Genomic DNA, 18,297 nt, shown 5'->3' with positions numbered 1-18,297 from the left:
TATTCCAACATGGGTCAACAATTGCCTTTGAGGAGCAAGTCGGTGTCTCCTCACAAAGAGAGCAAGAGAGATTAAATATTTTGTGGGTTTAGAAATTTCAGATTTTGCACGATTGTGAATGGGATGAGTGGGAAGAGAAGAAATGTAAGGCCAGAGATGTAGAGAGGATTTATAGATCTATTGTGGGAGGAATTTGATCGGGAGAAGATTTAGGTTGGGATACAATGAGTATGGTTGGAGGGAGGGGCGGCGAAGGGGAAGAAGTAATGAAAGCGGGTTGAGTGGGTCGAAAGGAGGAGAGAGATGGGTTATGAGGTTAAGCCCGACATGAGGAGAGAGCGTCAGAGGAGGTTGAAGGAAGAATGGATTGATAGGAGGAAACAAAAGGCAACGAGATTAAACCGAAACAGTAAGTTACGAAACTAATAGTGGGAGGACTTTGTGTAAAAGGAAAGTTCCCCTCTTCAAACCGAACTTGACGACTGATAAAAACACCACCACTTGATCAATCGAGACAACAATACTCTTTGTGATTCAACATGAACCCAAGAAATATACATGACACATAATGAGGTGCCAACTTATAGGAAGCACGAAACAGAAGAAAAGGATAATAAGCGCACCAAAAAACTCGAAAGAACGAGTAATCAAACTTAAATCCAAACAAACAATGAAAATGAGAATTATTAGAGAAGACAAGAGTGGAAAACCGATTAATAATGCAAACAACACCGAGAAGAGCATCATATGTCAAAAGTTATCTTCGTCGAGATTTGAAGCCATGATCATGGCTTCCCCGTGCAATCTATTGCCATTGCTACATGTGTTGAAGCAAGTAAAGAAACTGATTTACTCAAGGAAATGAGGAGGGAATAATATATTTTCCGAATACCACGTCTAACAACGATGAACTAGCTTTTTGACCTCTTGCTCTGTATATGTTGTCTTTCGAGCAAGCACGAAGCGAGAATAATAAGAACTTTTTATCTTGCCAAAAATTCTAGCCTAGGTTGACTCATTCTTTCTTAATTAGGTAACAACATATGGAAGTTTCAATACTTATATCATGAAGTAGAGAAAATTGAAAATAATAAGTTCAAAGCGCATTTAAATTGACAGAAACAAAGCTCAAAGCGCATCGAACATATCAATGTGTAAAATAAATAAATAAAAAGTAAATAAAACTCCTTTTTTAAAATCCACGTGGCAAAAACCGACAATTTCCTCACCACAAACCACAAGACATTCTTGAATGAACCACCTTAAAACACGTGCCGTTTGCCTTTAAACTAGGAAACGTGTAAATCGAGATAATTAACGAAAGGAAATCTCGCGATTTATAACTTACCTTAATAAGATGGAGAACTAAAGTGACTGATACCAGTAAAAGATCTCGAAAGCTCTAAAGACAATTATCGCACATCGAATCATACGATTTCACTTCAGGGGTAAAAATACTTTCCGACATAGGGAGGCGTGCGATGCAGTCAACTGACCAATACCGGCGAAGCCAAGGGGCCACGAGCCGACGTGGCACGCGGTGATTGGCGAGACTGTGCAGGTACGCGGAAGGTCCTCGAGCAGCGGATAGATTTCAAAAAATCGGTGCCCCTCGCTTCTCGTACCTTGGCAAAGATTCTCCGGAAAATCAGCACCTTTTGCTCCGCAAAACTCCCGCCCTTCTTCCAAGTTTCCTCTTTCTTTTCCTTTCCTCCTCTTTCCTTTCTCGCTTTCCGAAGTCGCTTTTTCAGCTTTCACTATTTGTTTTGAAAATTAACCTTTTCTCCGTGTGGAAAAAGAAGCGCTCGAAGAACGCCCGGAGCTCGCAGCGGATACCGAAATGGGTTCTGGGAATTTCCTCCAAGTCGTGGCCAACAACTTCGACGTGCTCGCGCTGTACGTCTCCCTTCGTTTCTTATGCTTCGAGTCGTTGGTTGTGCTGTGCTTGTTTTCGATGAAGTAAAGTTGGGTTCTTTGTGCTTGATTCGCAGGCCTCTCGTCACTCTCGTTTATCCTCTGTAAGTTTTGGGTTCAAACTGCATCAGTTTTGGCTGGAGGGTCTTTCGATTTTGTGTTCGAAGTTATGGATTTTGGTTTCATCTGTCTCCGTCTCTGGCTTTTCTTTGTTTTTCTCTTTTTTGGGGGTTTTGCTCAGGTATGCTTCGATAAAGGCGATAGAGACCAAGTCTCGCACAGATGATCAGCAATGGCTCACTTACTGGGTTCTCTATTCGTTGATTACCCTCTTTGAGCTTACCTTTGCCAAGCTCCTCGAATGGTAATCCGATCTTGTTCGTTCTTGAACTGTGTCCCGAAGATAAAAAAAAACATGTCAGTACGCAGATGAAACTGTTTTAAAAGTAAAGGGGCACTTGTTGTTTTTAGGTACAGACATTATTTCTATGCACATGAGTGCATCTGCAACTTTTTCATGAATGACTAGATGCAGTAATCTCAATTCAAACTCTCTTTAGGGTAAGAAAAAGCAATAAGCTCAAGGAGACCAAAAGGTCATCCCCATTTTGGCTCAGCGATTTCTGAAAAGATCCGAGCTTTAGAACACCGGACCTCTTGCGAGGGCAGCCCCACCCTTGCCCCCGCTTTGCCACTGTGTGGGCTTTAATTGATCTAGCACACTTTTTGACTCGAGCTTTTTGTTTCGGAGTGTGATGAACGAGCAATGGAAGGAAGGAGTGGCTGCTGTCGCAAATAGAGCAGAAATAACTTCTAGAAGAAAGCAATCGAGCTTGCAACACTAGGCCTACTTAGGACTGGTTCTTTTTTTTTTTTTTGGTAAATAACTTAGGACTGGTTCTTTATAGTGGCATAATCAGAATAAGTTTCACTGTGGAAATGCTAGTGTTGTGCATCATTCATGTGATAAAACTATCGCCAATTTGACATGAGCAGCATGTTTACTGCTCAGTTAATTAGGTAGGATCAAAGAAGCAAGTGTTACTGCATATTCTTTTATGGAGGGAAGCAATATCCTGCCAAACCAGAATGGTGCTACTGCCAGATTCAACTCAGACTAGTTCATTATTCATCAGTGCTCTGATTAACGGTGATTATACGGGAATGATAAGTTATAATCTGCTTATTAGGAAAAATAATCAAAAATAGTTGTGTTGCCAAACAAATTTTCATCTTGTCCCTAGTTAAAGTGTCACCAAGCGGCCCTGGCACCCGAATATCTATCCGCCTGCAGGCATCTTTCTGATTGGTGTAGTTTTTGTTTTCTTCTCCATTTCAGGTTTCCTATATGGCCTTATGCAAAGCTGATATTCGCCTGCTGGTTGGTCTTGCCACACTTCAACGGCGCTGCTTATGTGTATAAGCACTACATCAGACCCTTTTATAGGAATCCTCAATGTACTACAATGTGGTATGTTCCACAGAAAGGCCTTTTTCATAAGCACGACGATGTGCTCACGGCTGCTGAGAGGTACATGGAAGAACACGGGACCGAAGCATTCGAAAGGCTCATTTCCAAGGTACGCAGGCTCTTACACAATGAAATTTTAGTTCAAGGACTCGCAAGACCTGATCCGCTTGTCTGATATGTTGAGCCACTGTAGTGTGAATTGCTAAGGCCTCATGGTCATGTCTCTAGATTTTATAATTGATTTGATTGTCAGCGACAAAAAATCCATTCTTGTTGGGGAACTGAACAACTTGGGGTTCATGGTCCTACTGAAGAACATCACCGGGGGGTTTGATATGAGTACAAAATCTCTTATTCATGCTAGGCTTCTTTCTGGAAAATAAGGATGAGCACTTGCATTAGCATTTAGAATTTACTCATTTAACCATTCGGAACATATCGATAAATCAGGTCTGAGTTTTTAATCTCCTGCAAATCACTTCGGTGATCATTCAATGCTCCTGAACTACAATTGTAAATCCTTCATTCTCGCTAATTAATATTTTGGTCATGCAACCGCCATCGCCCTGTTCTAGCTGTTCCTCTATGGCCTATACTCACTTTTCTCTTAATTATTACAATGAAGACGGTTCATAACTTCTATTGATCATGCATGCTTTGGATTATGAGAACCGAGAAGATGCATTCCATAATGGGATCTCATGGAGGTGGATGACTCTTTCTACAGAGAACGTATCTTAGTATGCTTTACTTGTCTGTACTTGTCTATCATGACTGTTTCTCATGCGGTAAAATATTCATTTCCAAAATAGTCCAACCAAGCAGTTTGTCGATTCCCCACGGTTCACGTCCTCTCCATTTGAATTCGAAGTAATGCCCAGGTTCAAGTCTGGCCTCGCGGTGGTTCATGCTCCATAAGCATTTGCCTCGATACATTTAGTTGTCTCTGTGCCTCGATACATTTAGTTGTCTCTGTGGTTTGCAGGCTGAAAGAGAAGCTCGAGCTAGAAGAAAGAACAACTACACGACATTTGACGACGACTACAGATACTGAAGTAGACGGACGTGGCCTTTTCCGGTCAAAGCTGCGAGGAACTGGGATGTCGGCAGAGCAGGCAATTACATTTCCCGTTCCTGTCCATCTGCTTCCTTAATTCGTGTTATGGTAATTGCTCGCGGCTGAGAGTCGGACATGATGCTACGATTGTAAAGAGCTCCGTGTACTGGAAGAGTTGATGCTACTTTCCTAACAATATATGCTTGTGAATACTGGTTCCTGTAATCTTTTGGATGGGGTAATGTATCTGAGTTAGTTTGACACTCTGCAATTCTTCTTTTGGTTGGCAACTTGATGCTTAAAGCGTAGGGAGAAGTTTATAATTTGAATCATTGTTAGATGAATTAATTACATGTGATTTCTGAAAAATGCATGTCCGGGTCCATGGGCTCCGTCTATGACTACTGGGCCCCCAAAAAAAAATTGGAAGCACTTATCTTTACTGTTATCCCCCAAATTGCACCCCAGGACGGAAGATTGCAAATTCTTCCTTCACGAGGAAGCCGACTTTTAGGTAGGCGAAATGCCGAGCTCATGAAACGTCGGACTGATGTCGTGAGCCGGGTAAAACGCAAGTCGAACCTTAGATGAGTAAACAGATGATGAAATTATTTCGCGTTTTATGGTGTTGGAGTCGAATCGAACATCATGAACCGGGTAAAACGCACGAATCCGTTGCTCAATTATTCAAGACACTGGCGAGGTTACTTACATTTTCTTACTATTGAATGTAGAATAGATGTTGTGCATGTAAATTTCGCGAAGGCCGGAAAGGTAGAGTAGAGCAAGCAAAAGCTCTGCTTGAGTGGAACGTGGCTCGATGGTTTTCTTTCTCGACAACCCAAATACAATTATAAACAATAGAATAAAAACTTGGAGTGGATTTTCTGAATTTTTTTTTATGTTTGCAGCAGTTGCCAATCGCTGGTATTTACGTAACAACTTTAACTTATATCTTCTCCCCTCCTGTCCAAACGAAGATTATACGGGGAAACTTGTCATCATCTCCCCTGGACAGGCTGTGCGGATGAAGTCAATTGCACATGGAGGAACGTAAAAACTTTCGTACACGTTCTTGGGTTTGGTCCCTCCTCGCGAGAGCTTCGGACGTGATGCAGACGTCGACCCAATCACAGTTTCTTTCGGATCATATCTTCTGCATTATCAGGGAAACTAGTTGACGTGTGGTGAATCCACCACGTGGTTCGCCAGTCATTGCATGTCGCCGTCGATGTAGGTTGATGATTCTTGGCCAGACAGATCGATCAAAACCCTGCTTGCTCGGAAATCATTATGTGGAAGAGTAGCCGATGACCTTGCTCGATGACAGGGATGCTCAAACCCTAGAATAACGTTCGATTCTTTTCATGCACGAGAGAGGAGGACATGTTCAGCGAAAAGACCGGAATATAAGAAGAGAGCGTGGAGTGTTTCCCTCCAAGAGAGAAAGAGGGTTGAGTAGACAGAGTCGTGATTGCCGACTGTTTCGGGAAAATTATAAAATAAAAAAAAAGTCTTAAACCTATTGTAATTATGTCAATTCAGTTTTATTTTTATTTTTTTTTTTGGCTGGTTCATTCATAAACTTTTTGTAATTGGATCGGTTAAGTTCATCCCGCTAATTTTGACTAGTTGAAGCTAGCCATCTGCAACATAATATTCTAATACATTTCTTTTGAGCTTTTTTAACTTTGAATTTTTATTTTTATTTCTTTTTTTCTTCCCTTGTCGGCCTCAGGCGAAGCTCTCTACGAGCCTCGCCGTCGCCAGGTGAGGTTAGGCTCGCTAGGGACCGGCAAGGTGAGCCTCGCCCGACCATGGTCAACTTTGGCCTCACTAGCCAGAGGAAGAAGAAGTGGGAAGAGAAAATAATAATAATAATAATTAAAATTTTCAAAATAGCTAAAAAAATATATATTAAAATACTATGTCGTCGAACGGCCGGCCAAAATTGTTCGGACATAATGAATTAGCACAATTGCAAGAGGTTTAGAATTAAATCTGCAGAAAAAAAAATTAGAACTAAATGACACAATTACAATAGATTTAAGACATTTTTTATAATTTTCCCGACTCTTTCTTGGATGAGCGGAAATGAAAACACTCGTCTTCTTTTCACTTCTCTTTGGTAAACAGGCTACTGGACTTACTTATGGGTGATGACGTCAGTGCTGTGATTTTTGCGGTACCTAAGATTTCAAAGCGAATTATTGACATGGAAGTAATGTAATTTGGGGGAGGTAGATAGGGGCATGGGAATATATAAACTCAGCGTCTTCTGCTCTGATGTCTTGTGATAAAGTCCAACGCAATGTTATTTTCCTTTCACGGCATCAATCAAATTCCACATGTTGCCACTCCTAATTCGACTTGGAGGGGTGTGGAATATATTGTCCCACGTTATGTCACAACGTGTCTTGTATGCACTTTATATTCATGCAGTATCTTTCTACCTATTAACTTAAGCTTTTTGGGTTTGACTTTCTAACATTAGAAATGAACTTTAACTTCCAATATATACTTAGACTTGGAAGCTTAGGGCATGCTTGATAACGTTTTTGTTCCTCTATTTCTATTCTCCCGAACAAAAAAGAATTAGAAACATGTTTGAAAACGCAAATGATCCCGATTCAGATTCTACTCCCGTGAACACTTTTGGACCAAAAATAAGAAACAAAAAAAAAAAGTTGCTTATCCAAAAAAAAAAAAACACTTTTGAGAGTAAAAAAAGCAACGATAGTCCTTTTTCACTTTTGTCGGGTGCCTGCGAGGCCTAGGCCAGGTCAACCCGACCTAGTCCGGATAATATTTTTTAATAAAAATTTCTAAAATTAATTAAAAAAATCAGAAAATGATTACAAATTAAAAAAAAGGAAAATTCATTAAAAAAATCTAAAAAATCCCCAAAAAATATCAAAATAGGAGATGGGTCATTTCAACTAGCCAATCCTATTTTTGAAGATTTTGCATTTCGATTTCTCCCAAATGACAATTTTGCCCCTCATGGGCAAAATGTTCCAAAAAATTTCAAAAACTTCGAAAATATCTCAAAAAGTAGGAAATGGGTGCATTCAACTGACCAATCCTTTTTTGGTGATTTTGCCTTTCGATTTTTTCAAAACCTTTCCTAATTTGTTGTTGGAGTATCATGTTGCATCGGTGACTATCCGCATGGTATCTAAGGGTAAAACCGAGCCACCTATATGATAGAGATGGATTTTATTCATTCCGAGCAATAAAAAATAATCAGACCTCTTTTATCATTGGCATATGCATAGCCCCAAGAGAAGCATGGTTGTAAGCACAAATGTGATGCTTATCATTAATTTCTTCAAGGAGAATGGCCACCCTATACTTGTCACTAGCAGTTGTCTGTATTGTCCTTCTAAGGGACAAATCTGAAGCATCCCTATTTTGGCCAAAAAGATGTCATGGTGCAAGAGGAACACAATTGTGGGGTTTGAGGAAAATCATCAAATGTGAGTATGTAATTATTTGATTTAAATGAAAAATAGGAAAGAGAAATTATTTCTCGAACGGAAATTTTGTGCGAGTTACTAAATGCGTTTCTGTTTTGGGAACAGAAATTTTATTCAGTTACCAAACGCATTTAGATTCTCTAAAACTCATCCAGGGAACAGAATAAAAAAAAATTGATTCTAATCAGAATCAATTTTTTGAAACAGAAACGTTACCAAACAGGCCCTTAATCGAGCGACAACGAAATTCAACGATTAAGAAATCACTTATTCGAGCAGTTATCAACATACCTTTTTTCTCACATAAGACACTCCATTTTAATGTGCAATCGAAAATGTTACGGCTAATCCGTACCTCTCTAAATAATGAAAACAACACAAGATAAATAAAAACACATTGTAATTTTTTTTGCCACAGTCAACTGCGTGGCATTATAATTGATTATATAATGCGAAATTCACTTTACAATTTAAAAAAAAAAAAAAGAGGATGTTTCGCAGTGATTTGCGACGTCGTCCACCTGTTTCCCAGCGATTTACAAACTTTAAGAAGTCTATGGTTGGTGGTGGGGTTCCGCATTCGATGACCAAGTTGCATCTAGAAAAAAAAGAAAACCCAAAATATTATTCAATTCAAAACCCCAAGAAAATTTCGTCAAAAAAAGAGAAAGCGATTGCGGATGAGGCACGCCCGCCCTTTCTCTTTCAATCCCCCGTTTCATTTCGGTCAATTCCTTCTTTTCTTACTCTTTTGAAGGAAGAAAAAAAAAAAAAAAGCTATCAATATAAAATATATATTAAAAAAAATGGGTCGAGCCGTTGAATTCGATGGGGACGTTACCGAATGGACAACATAATCGCGCACCCGAACTCGGGTCAATCGAGCCGGCTTCGACGAAAAAGGGGCATGGCCAAGGATGCTATTTTGGAGTGGACTCGACCTCGCATCTTTCGCCTTTTTCCTACGCCTAACTTGCAAAGCCTCGGCAAGCTCGTCTTCTTATTGTCTTTTCTACAAGGGAAAAAAGAAAAGTCTTGCACGGCATGGATACGATAAGAAGTCGGTTCGAAATGAAAAATCCTCAATATCTTCGACTCGACTAGCTTATGGAAATTTGATGCGACCTCGGGGATATGATAATATTTCTGGAGTAATATCTCTGCGTCAAAAGATATTAGGGCGCGCATGAAACACTTCACTCGTAGAAATCCGTTTAGTTACGTGATTTCATATTTTTACTTTTGGAGCAAATCTTTTTGCCCCATAAATAGTTTTGAAAAATCAACTATCGCGAGCCAAGTTAAATACGCCCCGACGGTATTTGAAGTCGACCACGACCTTCTTCTTTTTTTTCTCTTTTAGAGGAAACGGGGGAGCAAAGAGGTTCTCAAAAACAGTGCCTTCCTCCTTTAATCAAATCAAAAGAGATCATCACAAACCAAGTTGTTTACCAAAAAAAAAAAAAAAAAACGAAGAGCTTTATTGCATTTGGAGCATCTCCAATGTCGGGAAAAAAAAAATTCCTTATCCTCGTCAAAAAAAAAAAAGGAAAAGGAAAAGAAAAGGAGATGCCGTAGTTTGCTATTTCTGTCCCCACATTGCAAAGTATAAAAGGGCTCTTTTACTTATCCAACATTTGTGGCCAAGCTTTTTCTTTCCTAGAGAATTTGTTCTCTTCTTCTCTAGGAGGCCGGCTTTTTCCTCCCTTTGAAATTTTCATTTAGCAGCACATTTCGCAGATGACTACTTCCGAATCGTCAATGTCGGCAGCGGTCGGCGACTTTAACCCTATCGGAAAAATCGAAAGAAAAATCCATAAAAAAGAAAAGAAAAGAAGTTAATAAATCGTTAAAACCGTTCTAGAAACTACAGCTATCCATTCTCGACACACAAGCCCTTTTTCTCTTCGCCCATGATTAGTCAATCGTTGAATTCCTTAAATTTCTAATTTTAAAGACTGCCCACAAGCTACGACTCTCCATCCTAGAAACTTACCCCGTTTCGTTGCCTAGGTTTGGTCAAATCCTTACATTTCTCCCGATGACCTAGTGACCGTCCTAGAAACTACAACTATCCATAAAAAAAATAAATATATATTAGGTTATACTAATCCGCTTTGTTACGACCGTCGAGTTCTAGAACTCTAATACCAATAAGGCGATATTGAGTCCAGCGACAGCTAACGATCGACTCGATCTTCAAAAAGTCATAAATAAGGTTTTGTGTTTCCCAATGCTTTCTTGATGAAGGGATAATACACGAATCAAATTAGCGCGAAACAAGGGGATTGGGGTCCTTAATCTAGCCTATAAATGTGTAAGTGACTTCCATCGACTCAAGGGTTTTTTCGAAATTCCCAAGACAAATCGCTATTTTCTTTGTATTGAATGTCTTTCGTGGATAATTTATATGTAACGTTATTTTTGTCCATCATTTAAATATACTAAATTAGAAGCCAAATCAACGAAATTTTGTTAACTTATAGAAGGAAAAAAAATTTTTTTTTTTTTTTTGGTTTAAGGACTACTATTGAATATTTATAAAAAGATTCGGGAATCAAATTGAATAATTTAAAAAAGTTCGTGAAAAATTGTCGTATATTAATTCAAAATTCAAGAACTTTTGGAGAAAATTGTACAAAACGGTGAGTGTAGTTTAGGAATTTCATAACTGGAAAAAGGAAAATTGTTGATGCGAATCCGGGACGTACCGTCAAACACATGGCCGACAGCTCATGGTCTGGTCCGGATCTCATTATCATGTGGTCCCACGTGGCCCACCCTCGGCGTGTTCATCACGTTCTGATTCGACCGGGAAGCATGTGGGCCCCACTTGGACCCCGCCCCAATAAAGCACGCCCCCGTACACGATTATTGCAAGCGCCCGAAGCTGTTCCGCTTTTTATTTTGTCAAACTTTTCTTTTTTTTTTAAAGTATCGAACTTTTCTTTTTTTCGAAAGTGTCGAGCTTTTTTTTTTATTTTTTGGTCAGAAAAGTCTCGAACTTTAAAAGGTTAACTTCAACTGAGTTTCTGACCCCCCCCCAAAAAAATAAAAATTTCAATGAAGTTAAACGTAAAATGTGAAAATATATCTAAAATGAGATCTTGCCTTTTTATCAACACTATGGTTAAGGCAAAATCATTTCCTTATTAACGTCGATATGGAAAGGATATTCATTGTTTCATCAGATTCCGTTGTATTATTTAGAATGTTAATATCAAAATCTAGTTCTTTTATCCTAACACCGTTCTAAATTTGAAGTCGACTAGAATCAATTCCTTTTATTTTAATGGTCTTTGAAGTCAAAACTCCGAATGTGTTAAACAAAAACGCGAGCCAAAGATAAATTGAACTTATTCGAAATGGATATTGTCCCTTCACTGGTAGCTCGGCTCGAGTTTTTCTCCTACCTAACGTGTTGTGAAATAACCCGAAAATTTACCAAATATTACAATTTAACATCAATCGCAATAAAACCAAATTATCAGAGAAATAACACAAGAAACAAAAACTATGTCAAATATTCACGTGATATGATTCGAGTGACGATATATACGACCATATATACTTCACGGATATATACGACCATATATACTTCACGGGTATGTACTTCACGGGAGGACCAATCGCAAAGAAACCCACTATAAATATGGAGAATTGCAACTACGATCGCTCTCGTGTGTTTCGCAGCCTAGATCATCAGACCCAAAGCAAATTGACAAGGGTCATCTCACGAGAAATTCAGAGGAAATGTCTACGCTTCCATTTGTTTATTCTCAAGAGTAATTTGTGAAAATCGGTGATGAATGTATTTTTTTAAATTTTTTTTTCATTTTTGGTCCTAGGTCATGAATGCATTTCGAATATAAGTTTTACGTAGGACGGCTCTCCCGGGGCAATCGGTACATGGGGCCCATGGGGGCAGAATTGAGAACCGATTTAGACTGATCATTGATGATTGCAGTAGGACCCCACTAATTAAAACTCAAGAGATCTCTGCCGTTCAACGCATTTCAGTCCGGACGGTCAAGATATTTTGCTTGTTCCAGCCGCCGATAGCGAGGATCTACGGAGACATAACATCCATAAAAATCAAATTTAACACCGCAAATGATCCTTTTAATTGCTGTTTTACACTTAAACAAATTTCAATGATCTTTTTGTCCATTCACAGTTCATGTCTTCCTAAATCTAGACTTCCCCCAACAGCTTCCCCTAAGTCCTAACACTAAGCTCGATCCACAGCAGAGCCCACAAAACGAAAGAAAACAAATTTCTTTTCCCCTTCACTTTGCAACCCCTTGCCCTAATTTTTTCTTTTCTTCTCACTTTCCTCCCCCGATTAAAGCAGCCTACTTTGCAAATTCGCCCCACATGAAGAGCTCGGACTGCAACAGGGTGTAGTAATTCGCAGCCTCGTCCTCGAGCTCCCACAGGCCGTCACAAGACAGGAGCTCCACGCCGCTCGCTCCCGCTTCGGGCCCTTCGCCCTCTCTGCTGGGCAGGCCGAGCTCGTCGTCGGAGGCCACGAGCAGGTGCCTGAACACCTTCTCTTTGTCCTCGTCGCCGTCGCTCTCTTCCCCCGGAGAAGAGGAGGAAGGCGAGGCGAGCTCCGGTTCGGATGGGATGTTTGGTTCGGACTCGGAGGCGAGCTCGTCCTGGAGGGCGGAGATGAGGGAGGACAGGTCCTGGCTGGAGATCTGGCCGTCGTCTAATTGGTCGTCGAGGAAGGAGAGGATGTTGTGGGGGTAGGACGACGACGACGGCTTGAGGCGCTTCGTCTGGTCTTCCGCTGGTCCGTCGACGTGGGTTTCTTCCGTTTCTTCTCTTTGGCGCTTCAGCGGCGTCTCTGCCATTGTTCTGTTTCTAGGTTTTCCTCAGAGAGAGAGAGAGAAAGAAGAGAGAGAGAGAGTGGAGGATGGAGTGCACGAGGGAGGCTGAGGCTGAGGCTGAGGCTGAGGTTGAGGATGAGGAGAGAGAGTGGGGGTTCGAGAGGGTTATATAGAGCCGGAGAAACGAAAGTGTGGGGGGAGGGGTTGCGAACTTGCGGTCAAAATGGGGTTCGAAGGAAATAATCAAAATAAAAAAATTATTAAATGGGATTATATAATTAATAAAAAGTTAGAAATTGTTCTAGCGCAGAGTTATGTCGGGAAGCGACCGAAGAGAGAGAGAGAGAGAGAGAGATGCTTCGGAAAGAGAAAACAATAAGGGTCAGCATTGGGATTTCACCACCGGGCGCATGAGATGGTCCCACCCTTTTTTGTTGCGACCGTTGGATTTGCTTTTGTGGGGAGATTGCGTCGTGATCGAGCGGCTCGTGGCCAAAGGTCGAGCGCATCACCCGGTGAAACGAAAAACGACAAAAATCCAAAATACGGCGAACGTGAAGTGAAGACATAAAAGTACCACGGTCGTCACGTCCCATCGAACCAATTACCCATTGTAAAACTCCACATAAAATCGACGACTTAGTTAAAATCTCATTCGGGGTGATCTACAGATCGTGCGATTTCTAACTCGAGAAGGATACCGTGAAATCCTCTATCGAGTGCTGTCCAAATTCACGACACATTGAGTTTGGAATCATAATCTCAAAGACCGATGACCGTGGGTAATTTCGAGATTTGCGCATTGTACAGTATATATGACTAGCAAGCTTTCTCAAAGGTTCTAGAAAGAGTTTGTCGAGACGTTAAGAGAAGAAAAGTACGAGACATACAGAGAGAGAGAGAGAGAGACATGCCGTCGCCCTCAAACAATAGATGGAGAAGCATACAAAGCCCGCCCATCACGAGAAATATGCCGTCTCATGCCGCCTTAATACGTATGCGTTAATTTTTTAAATTAGCGGCGACCGAGGACCCCCGACATTATTCTTAGGCAAATGGGAGTCTAAATAATTCTCGAAATCGCTATCTAATTCCGCTCCAGCTAACACTTATGGAAAATAATGAATTATTCCCCCTTAGTTGAATAACTAGTGAGTCGAACGACTGGGAGATCGACACGGTGTGGAATGGACGGCCATGATGGGACTGATGATGGTGGACTGGAGGCGTGAGGAAGAATCAAGATCTAGAAGGAAGGAAGGAGATGGTGGGATAGTGTTGGAGATATTGTCTGGTTCTTTTAATGGTAAAGGCGTCGACTGCCACTCCCGACCGTACAGGTACAACCTCCCTGTTGTGTCCGATTGAAGACAGACCCTTTTTTTGACCCGGAAAAAAAAAAAAGAGACAGACCCTTTTTATTCAAATTCGAATTAAATACATAGGCCTTAGACCAAAAAAAAAAAAAAGGATTAAATACATAGGCCTCTTTTTTTTTTTTTAAGAGATATGTAAAAGTCCTAAAATGTGTTCTAAAACTTACTACTGCTACTAAAAAAAAAAAACAATCGAGTCCTAAAACTTATCAAATTGATGCAATCAAATCGTTTCATTAACTTCATCCATTTTGACTAACGAAAATGAAATTAATTTTAATAAAAATTACATTAAAAATAAAATTCAGTCCTAATCGACGTCGTTTTAGCCACATCATCGTCGCTGTGAAAGACAAAATGTTGTGAAAAGCCACATTAGTATTTTTCATTAACTAAATTGGACCGAATTAACGGAAAAACTCGATTGCACAAATTTCACAAGTTCAATGACATTTTTGCACTTATACTCTTGCGATAAATTTTAAAACTTCTAGTGATTATATTTTTTTTTTACTATGAAAAAAAAATAGACCTTTTTTGTTTAATTCGGATATGATTTTTTTTTTTTGTCCTTGCATGTAAATGTCAGGGAAATTGTACCTAACTCCTACTGCTACGAACAGTAATAATAATTGACTCGATGCGGTCCAACATACGAGTTTTTGGGACGTGGCATTTTCATGGGTCCAGCATAATTAAGAATTATGTTGTCCTTATTTCATGTCGACTCGACCCCCATCTAAACAAGTGTGTATCTTTCCTCTATGCTTTATTGTTCCTTCCCCACCACCAAAAAAAAAAAAAAAAAACGTTTTTGCCTTTATAACAACTAGGAAGCAAATTATAGGCTCGCTCTATTTCGATGTTCTAGATAGCTATAATACACCCTAACTTATCAAGCTTGCAAAACTAATCTCGAGATTACCGATTGATTAAGATCACAGATAGAAGGCGCGAAAGTTGTTATTTCTTGAGAGTGCGAAAATTGCGCGTTGTCGTGAAAGTACAAGGATGTTTGTACTGATTGAAACAGTATTGTCTTGTGCCCCTGCCTTTTGTTATTATTCGTTCATTTTTATACGGGCATCGTTTTTTTTCTTTTCGTACTTGCTAATGTGATTGAGCTAGAAATTCCGTGAAGGATATTTGGAACGAGTTTGAACTTGTCGGTAGTCCTAGGCATCATAGCTTTACTAGTATTCTTTTCAAATATAATTCCAATCATTAAATTTGCTAATGTACTCAAACTTTAGAGGAATACGTTAAAAAATGACCAATCTGTAAATTTCTTCGATTTGAACACACAAGAAGATGAAACGACAATTGAGGAAAGGGGCATAAAAATCGCAAGATCGTTTGATCCACGTTAAAAGTGTTAGGATTTGCCCAACATGCTCGGGATTTTATTTGAAATATCTCGATAATTGCTCATCAAAAATACCTAATAGGAAAGAGTCATATTATGGTAGGATGCTGAAAAGGAAGAACATCGGGGTTGAATCAATTCCGGTGATTGCCCAAATTAGAGGAATCCCAATCAATCGAGGAGATTTCTGATCGATAAATGATTGGGAAATCGATTAGAGAGGATTCTAATTTCGTTGGAGATTTACCACTATAAACAGAGGGCTTATGTGGAGGATTCAGTGTGCACCAAAGAATACTCCAAAGAGATCACAAGAGTTCTCAACAATGTGTGAACATGGAAGATCTAGAGAATCATCGAGTGAGGGTGCGTTTTGTGACAATTGTAAGAATTTATTGTGAGAGAGACATCGTTAGAGTTTCAGTTGTAATCCTTTGATTATAATAGAATAATTTTTTTTCCTACATTAGGTTTTCCATGTAAAAATTTCTGGTATATCGCTTTTCTTGTCTCTTTGTTATTTAAGTTTTCCTACGAAGAGAATATACGGCGACGTATTACGCGAATCTAACGGTTAGAATTCCGTTGCGATCGATTGCGATCGGACTTGATTTATCATAAAAAGTACGTTTTTTTTCCTCTTTAGTCAATATTACTATTAATGTTACTCCGGTAATGGTTAATTTGGATTACTTAAATTTGGGGGTGTGTCTAAAGTTATTTGAGGGTGAGAAGTACTACAAGCCCAATTACATTACATTTATGGATACTTATCCCACCTTTTTCTAATAAGAAAAAGACATGACCTAGAATTCAAATAGGTGATACAAATAGGAAATTATTCAATTGGATGGTATGACTAATTGAATCTCCATTTAATTTGTTCACATGTTAGTTCTTTGAAATTTCGAATCTTATTGGTCATTAAGTTTACATGGATACTAACATGTGCCGACGCATTTTGTACCCGGCTTTTAACTAATAACTAACACGTTTGCGATACGGTTATTCACACATCGCTTGAGTGTGCACACAAGTGAAGCCGCATACGACCTTAATTCCGAGTAATATGAGGCCGACTAGATGTTTTCTTTCGACGTGCTATACTTTATATGCACTTCACCTCTATCTTTCCAGCTTGTGATTTTGTGCCACGGGCTCATTGAACTCGATCCCATTTACCAATTGTTATAGCATAGAGAAGATTGGCCTCCGCTCGGGTTGGACGCCATAGCTCTTAGGAAGAGTTTAAAGAGGACAGGAATGGGCCGAAGTCAATCGCCATTAAGAGATCATTTGGAAAATTTAAACACTTTCTTGTTTGTGCACGTGTCGGTGGATCATCGATAATGCATGTCCGTCTTGTTAGCTGCGATTTATACCCTTATGCAACAATTCACGATAATCACGTTTAGATACACGAATTATAGATTCATAAAGTAGAAGCATTGACGCACCTTGTTTCGGATCCATCGTTCTTGATGCGGAATTTGCGACGATCCGTTGCTCAAGAACTTCCCCTCTATGAACCCCCTTTAACACCGGCTTCAATGAGACGGCCCCCTCACGTATCGTTACCGACGACTCTTGATGTGAGGTTGTGTGGACATCGGGGTTTAGAGGAGGGACTTGAGCTCTATTTATAGAGATTGAAACATTATCCTCTCATTACGTATAAAGCTTATCTCGGCCTATACTTATCCAGTCCCATATCAAATTTGAATTAGGATTTATCTATCTTTATTAGACCAATTTATATTTACAATATCAATTAATAAAGCCCACATTTGAATATTTGAAATATATTCTAACATTCTCCCACTTGGGCTAAATTAATTGAAATTGTACCGTATATGCGCATCTTTATATTGGTCTAGAGATAATTCCCAATAGTCAATCCAATCCCATAAAGTCTTAAGCACCGAATCATAGCAAGAATCGCATCAAAAGACACAGAGCCATCCATGGTCACAAATGCTCTTAACTTTACTGATATGGATTTGATATGGTAGTATGACAAACGGATAACATCTCAAAAGAGACACCTTATATGTTATCCTCTTTGTCAGGCACCATTCTCTTACTTTATGTGTCACAAAACCCGATGTGTCACAAGAGAACATTCTTATGGTTCCAACGAACCCACATATATCTTACCTTTATAGTTAACTATACTTTATGTATAACAAGACATATGCACATGGCCAAAAATAAACGCCCTAGCCATTACTCAAGGTGTATACAATACCTTGAGATTTTAATGAATATGCATTCAATAACACATTCATAAATACTTAATTGAATGTAAAAGAATCAATACATATCAAAACCGTTACTAAAAGTAACATAATACAAATGCAAACTTTATTAGAGCAAAAATAGAAAGCTCCCACTAGATAATGGCATCCCACGATGCTTCTAAGCCCATGCTAATAACATGTCGTTCAAATACGCAAGGGCGTAGACCTTTAGTCGGTGGATCAGCAATCATAGCATCCGTAGTAATATGCTCTACCGCAACGTCACCATTCTGTACGGATTCCTTTATGGTCAAAAACTTGACCTCCATATGCTTAGACCCCTTGAGACCTCTGTTGTTGTTAATGAACAACACCGCAGAGTTATTGTCACAATACAACCGTATGGGTCTATCAACAAAATCAAACACGGTCAACTCCCTAATGAGATTCCGGAGCCAAATAGCCCGAGTAGCAACTGAAAAGCATGCTATAAACTCCGCTTGCATAGTAGAGGATGATATTGTTTTCTGTTTCTCACTTTTCCATGATACTGCACCAC

At 39.6% G+C, this 18,297-nt stretch overlaps 2 protein-coding genes across 2 annotated transcripts; one reads left to right on the top strand and one right to left on the bottom strand.

The window, feature by feature from the left end:
* Nucleotides 1-1,663: 1,663 nt before the first annotated feature.
* LOC115726486 (HVA22-like protein c) lies at nucleotides 1,664-4,783 on the top strand. The gene is made up of 5 exons (XM_030656375.2): nucleotides 1,664-1,896; nucleotides 1,992-2,018; nucleotides 2,156-2,278; nucleotides 3,254-3,494; nucleotides 4,371-4,783. Exons 1-5 carry the CDS (start codon nucleotides 1,841-1,843, stop codon nucleotides 4,437-4,439), a joined length of 516 nt encoding a protein of 171 aa, XP_030512235.1. The 5' UTR covers nucleotides 1,664-1,840; the 3' UTR covers nucleotides 4,440-4,783.
* A 7,230-nt stretch (nucleotides 4,784-12,013) lies between these two features.
* LOC115726496 lies at nucleotides 12,014-13,127 on the bottom strand. The gene is made up of 2 exons (XM_048280395.1): nucleotides 13,089-13,127; nucleotides 12,014-12,836 (listed from the first exon to the last, which is right to left on the bottom strand). The coding sequence occupies exon 2, from the start codon at nucleotides 12,778-12,780 to the stop codon at nucleotides 12,277-12,279; it is 504 nt and encodes a 167-aa protein (XP_048136352.1). The 5' UTR covers nucleotides 12,781-12,836; nucleotides 13,089-13,127; the 3' UTR covers nucleotides 12,014-12,276.
* Between the last annotated feature and the right edge of the window lie 5,170 nt (nucleotides 13,128-18,297).

Source organism: Rhodamnia argentea, chromosome 6, assembly GCF_020921035.1.
Source record: "Rhodamnia argentea isolate NSW1041297 chromosome 6, ASM2092103v1, whole genome shotgun sequence".
NCBI lineage: Eukaryota > Viridiplantae > Streptophyta > Magnoliopsida > Myrtales > Myrtaceae > Rhodamnia > Rhodamnia argentea.
The sequence above is the reverse complement of the archived record's forward strand: the minus strand, read 5'-3'. Positions and strand labels throughout refer to the sequence as shown.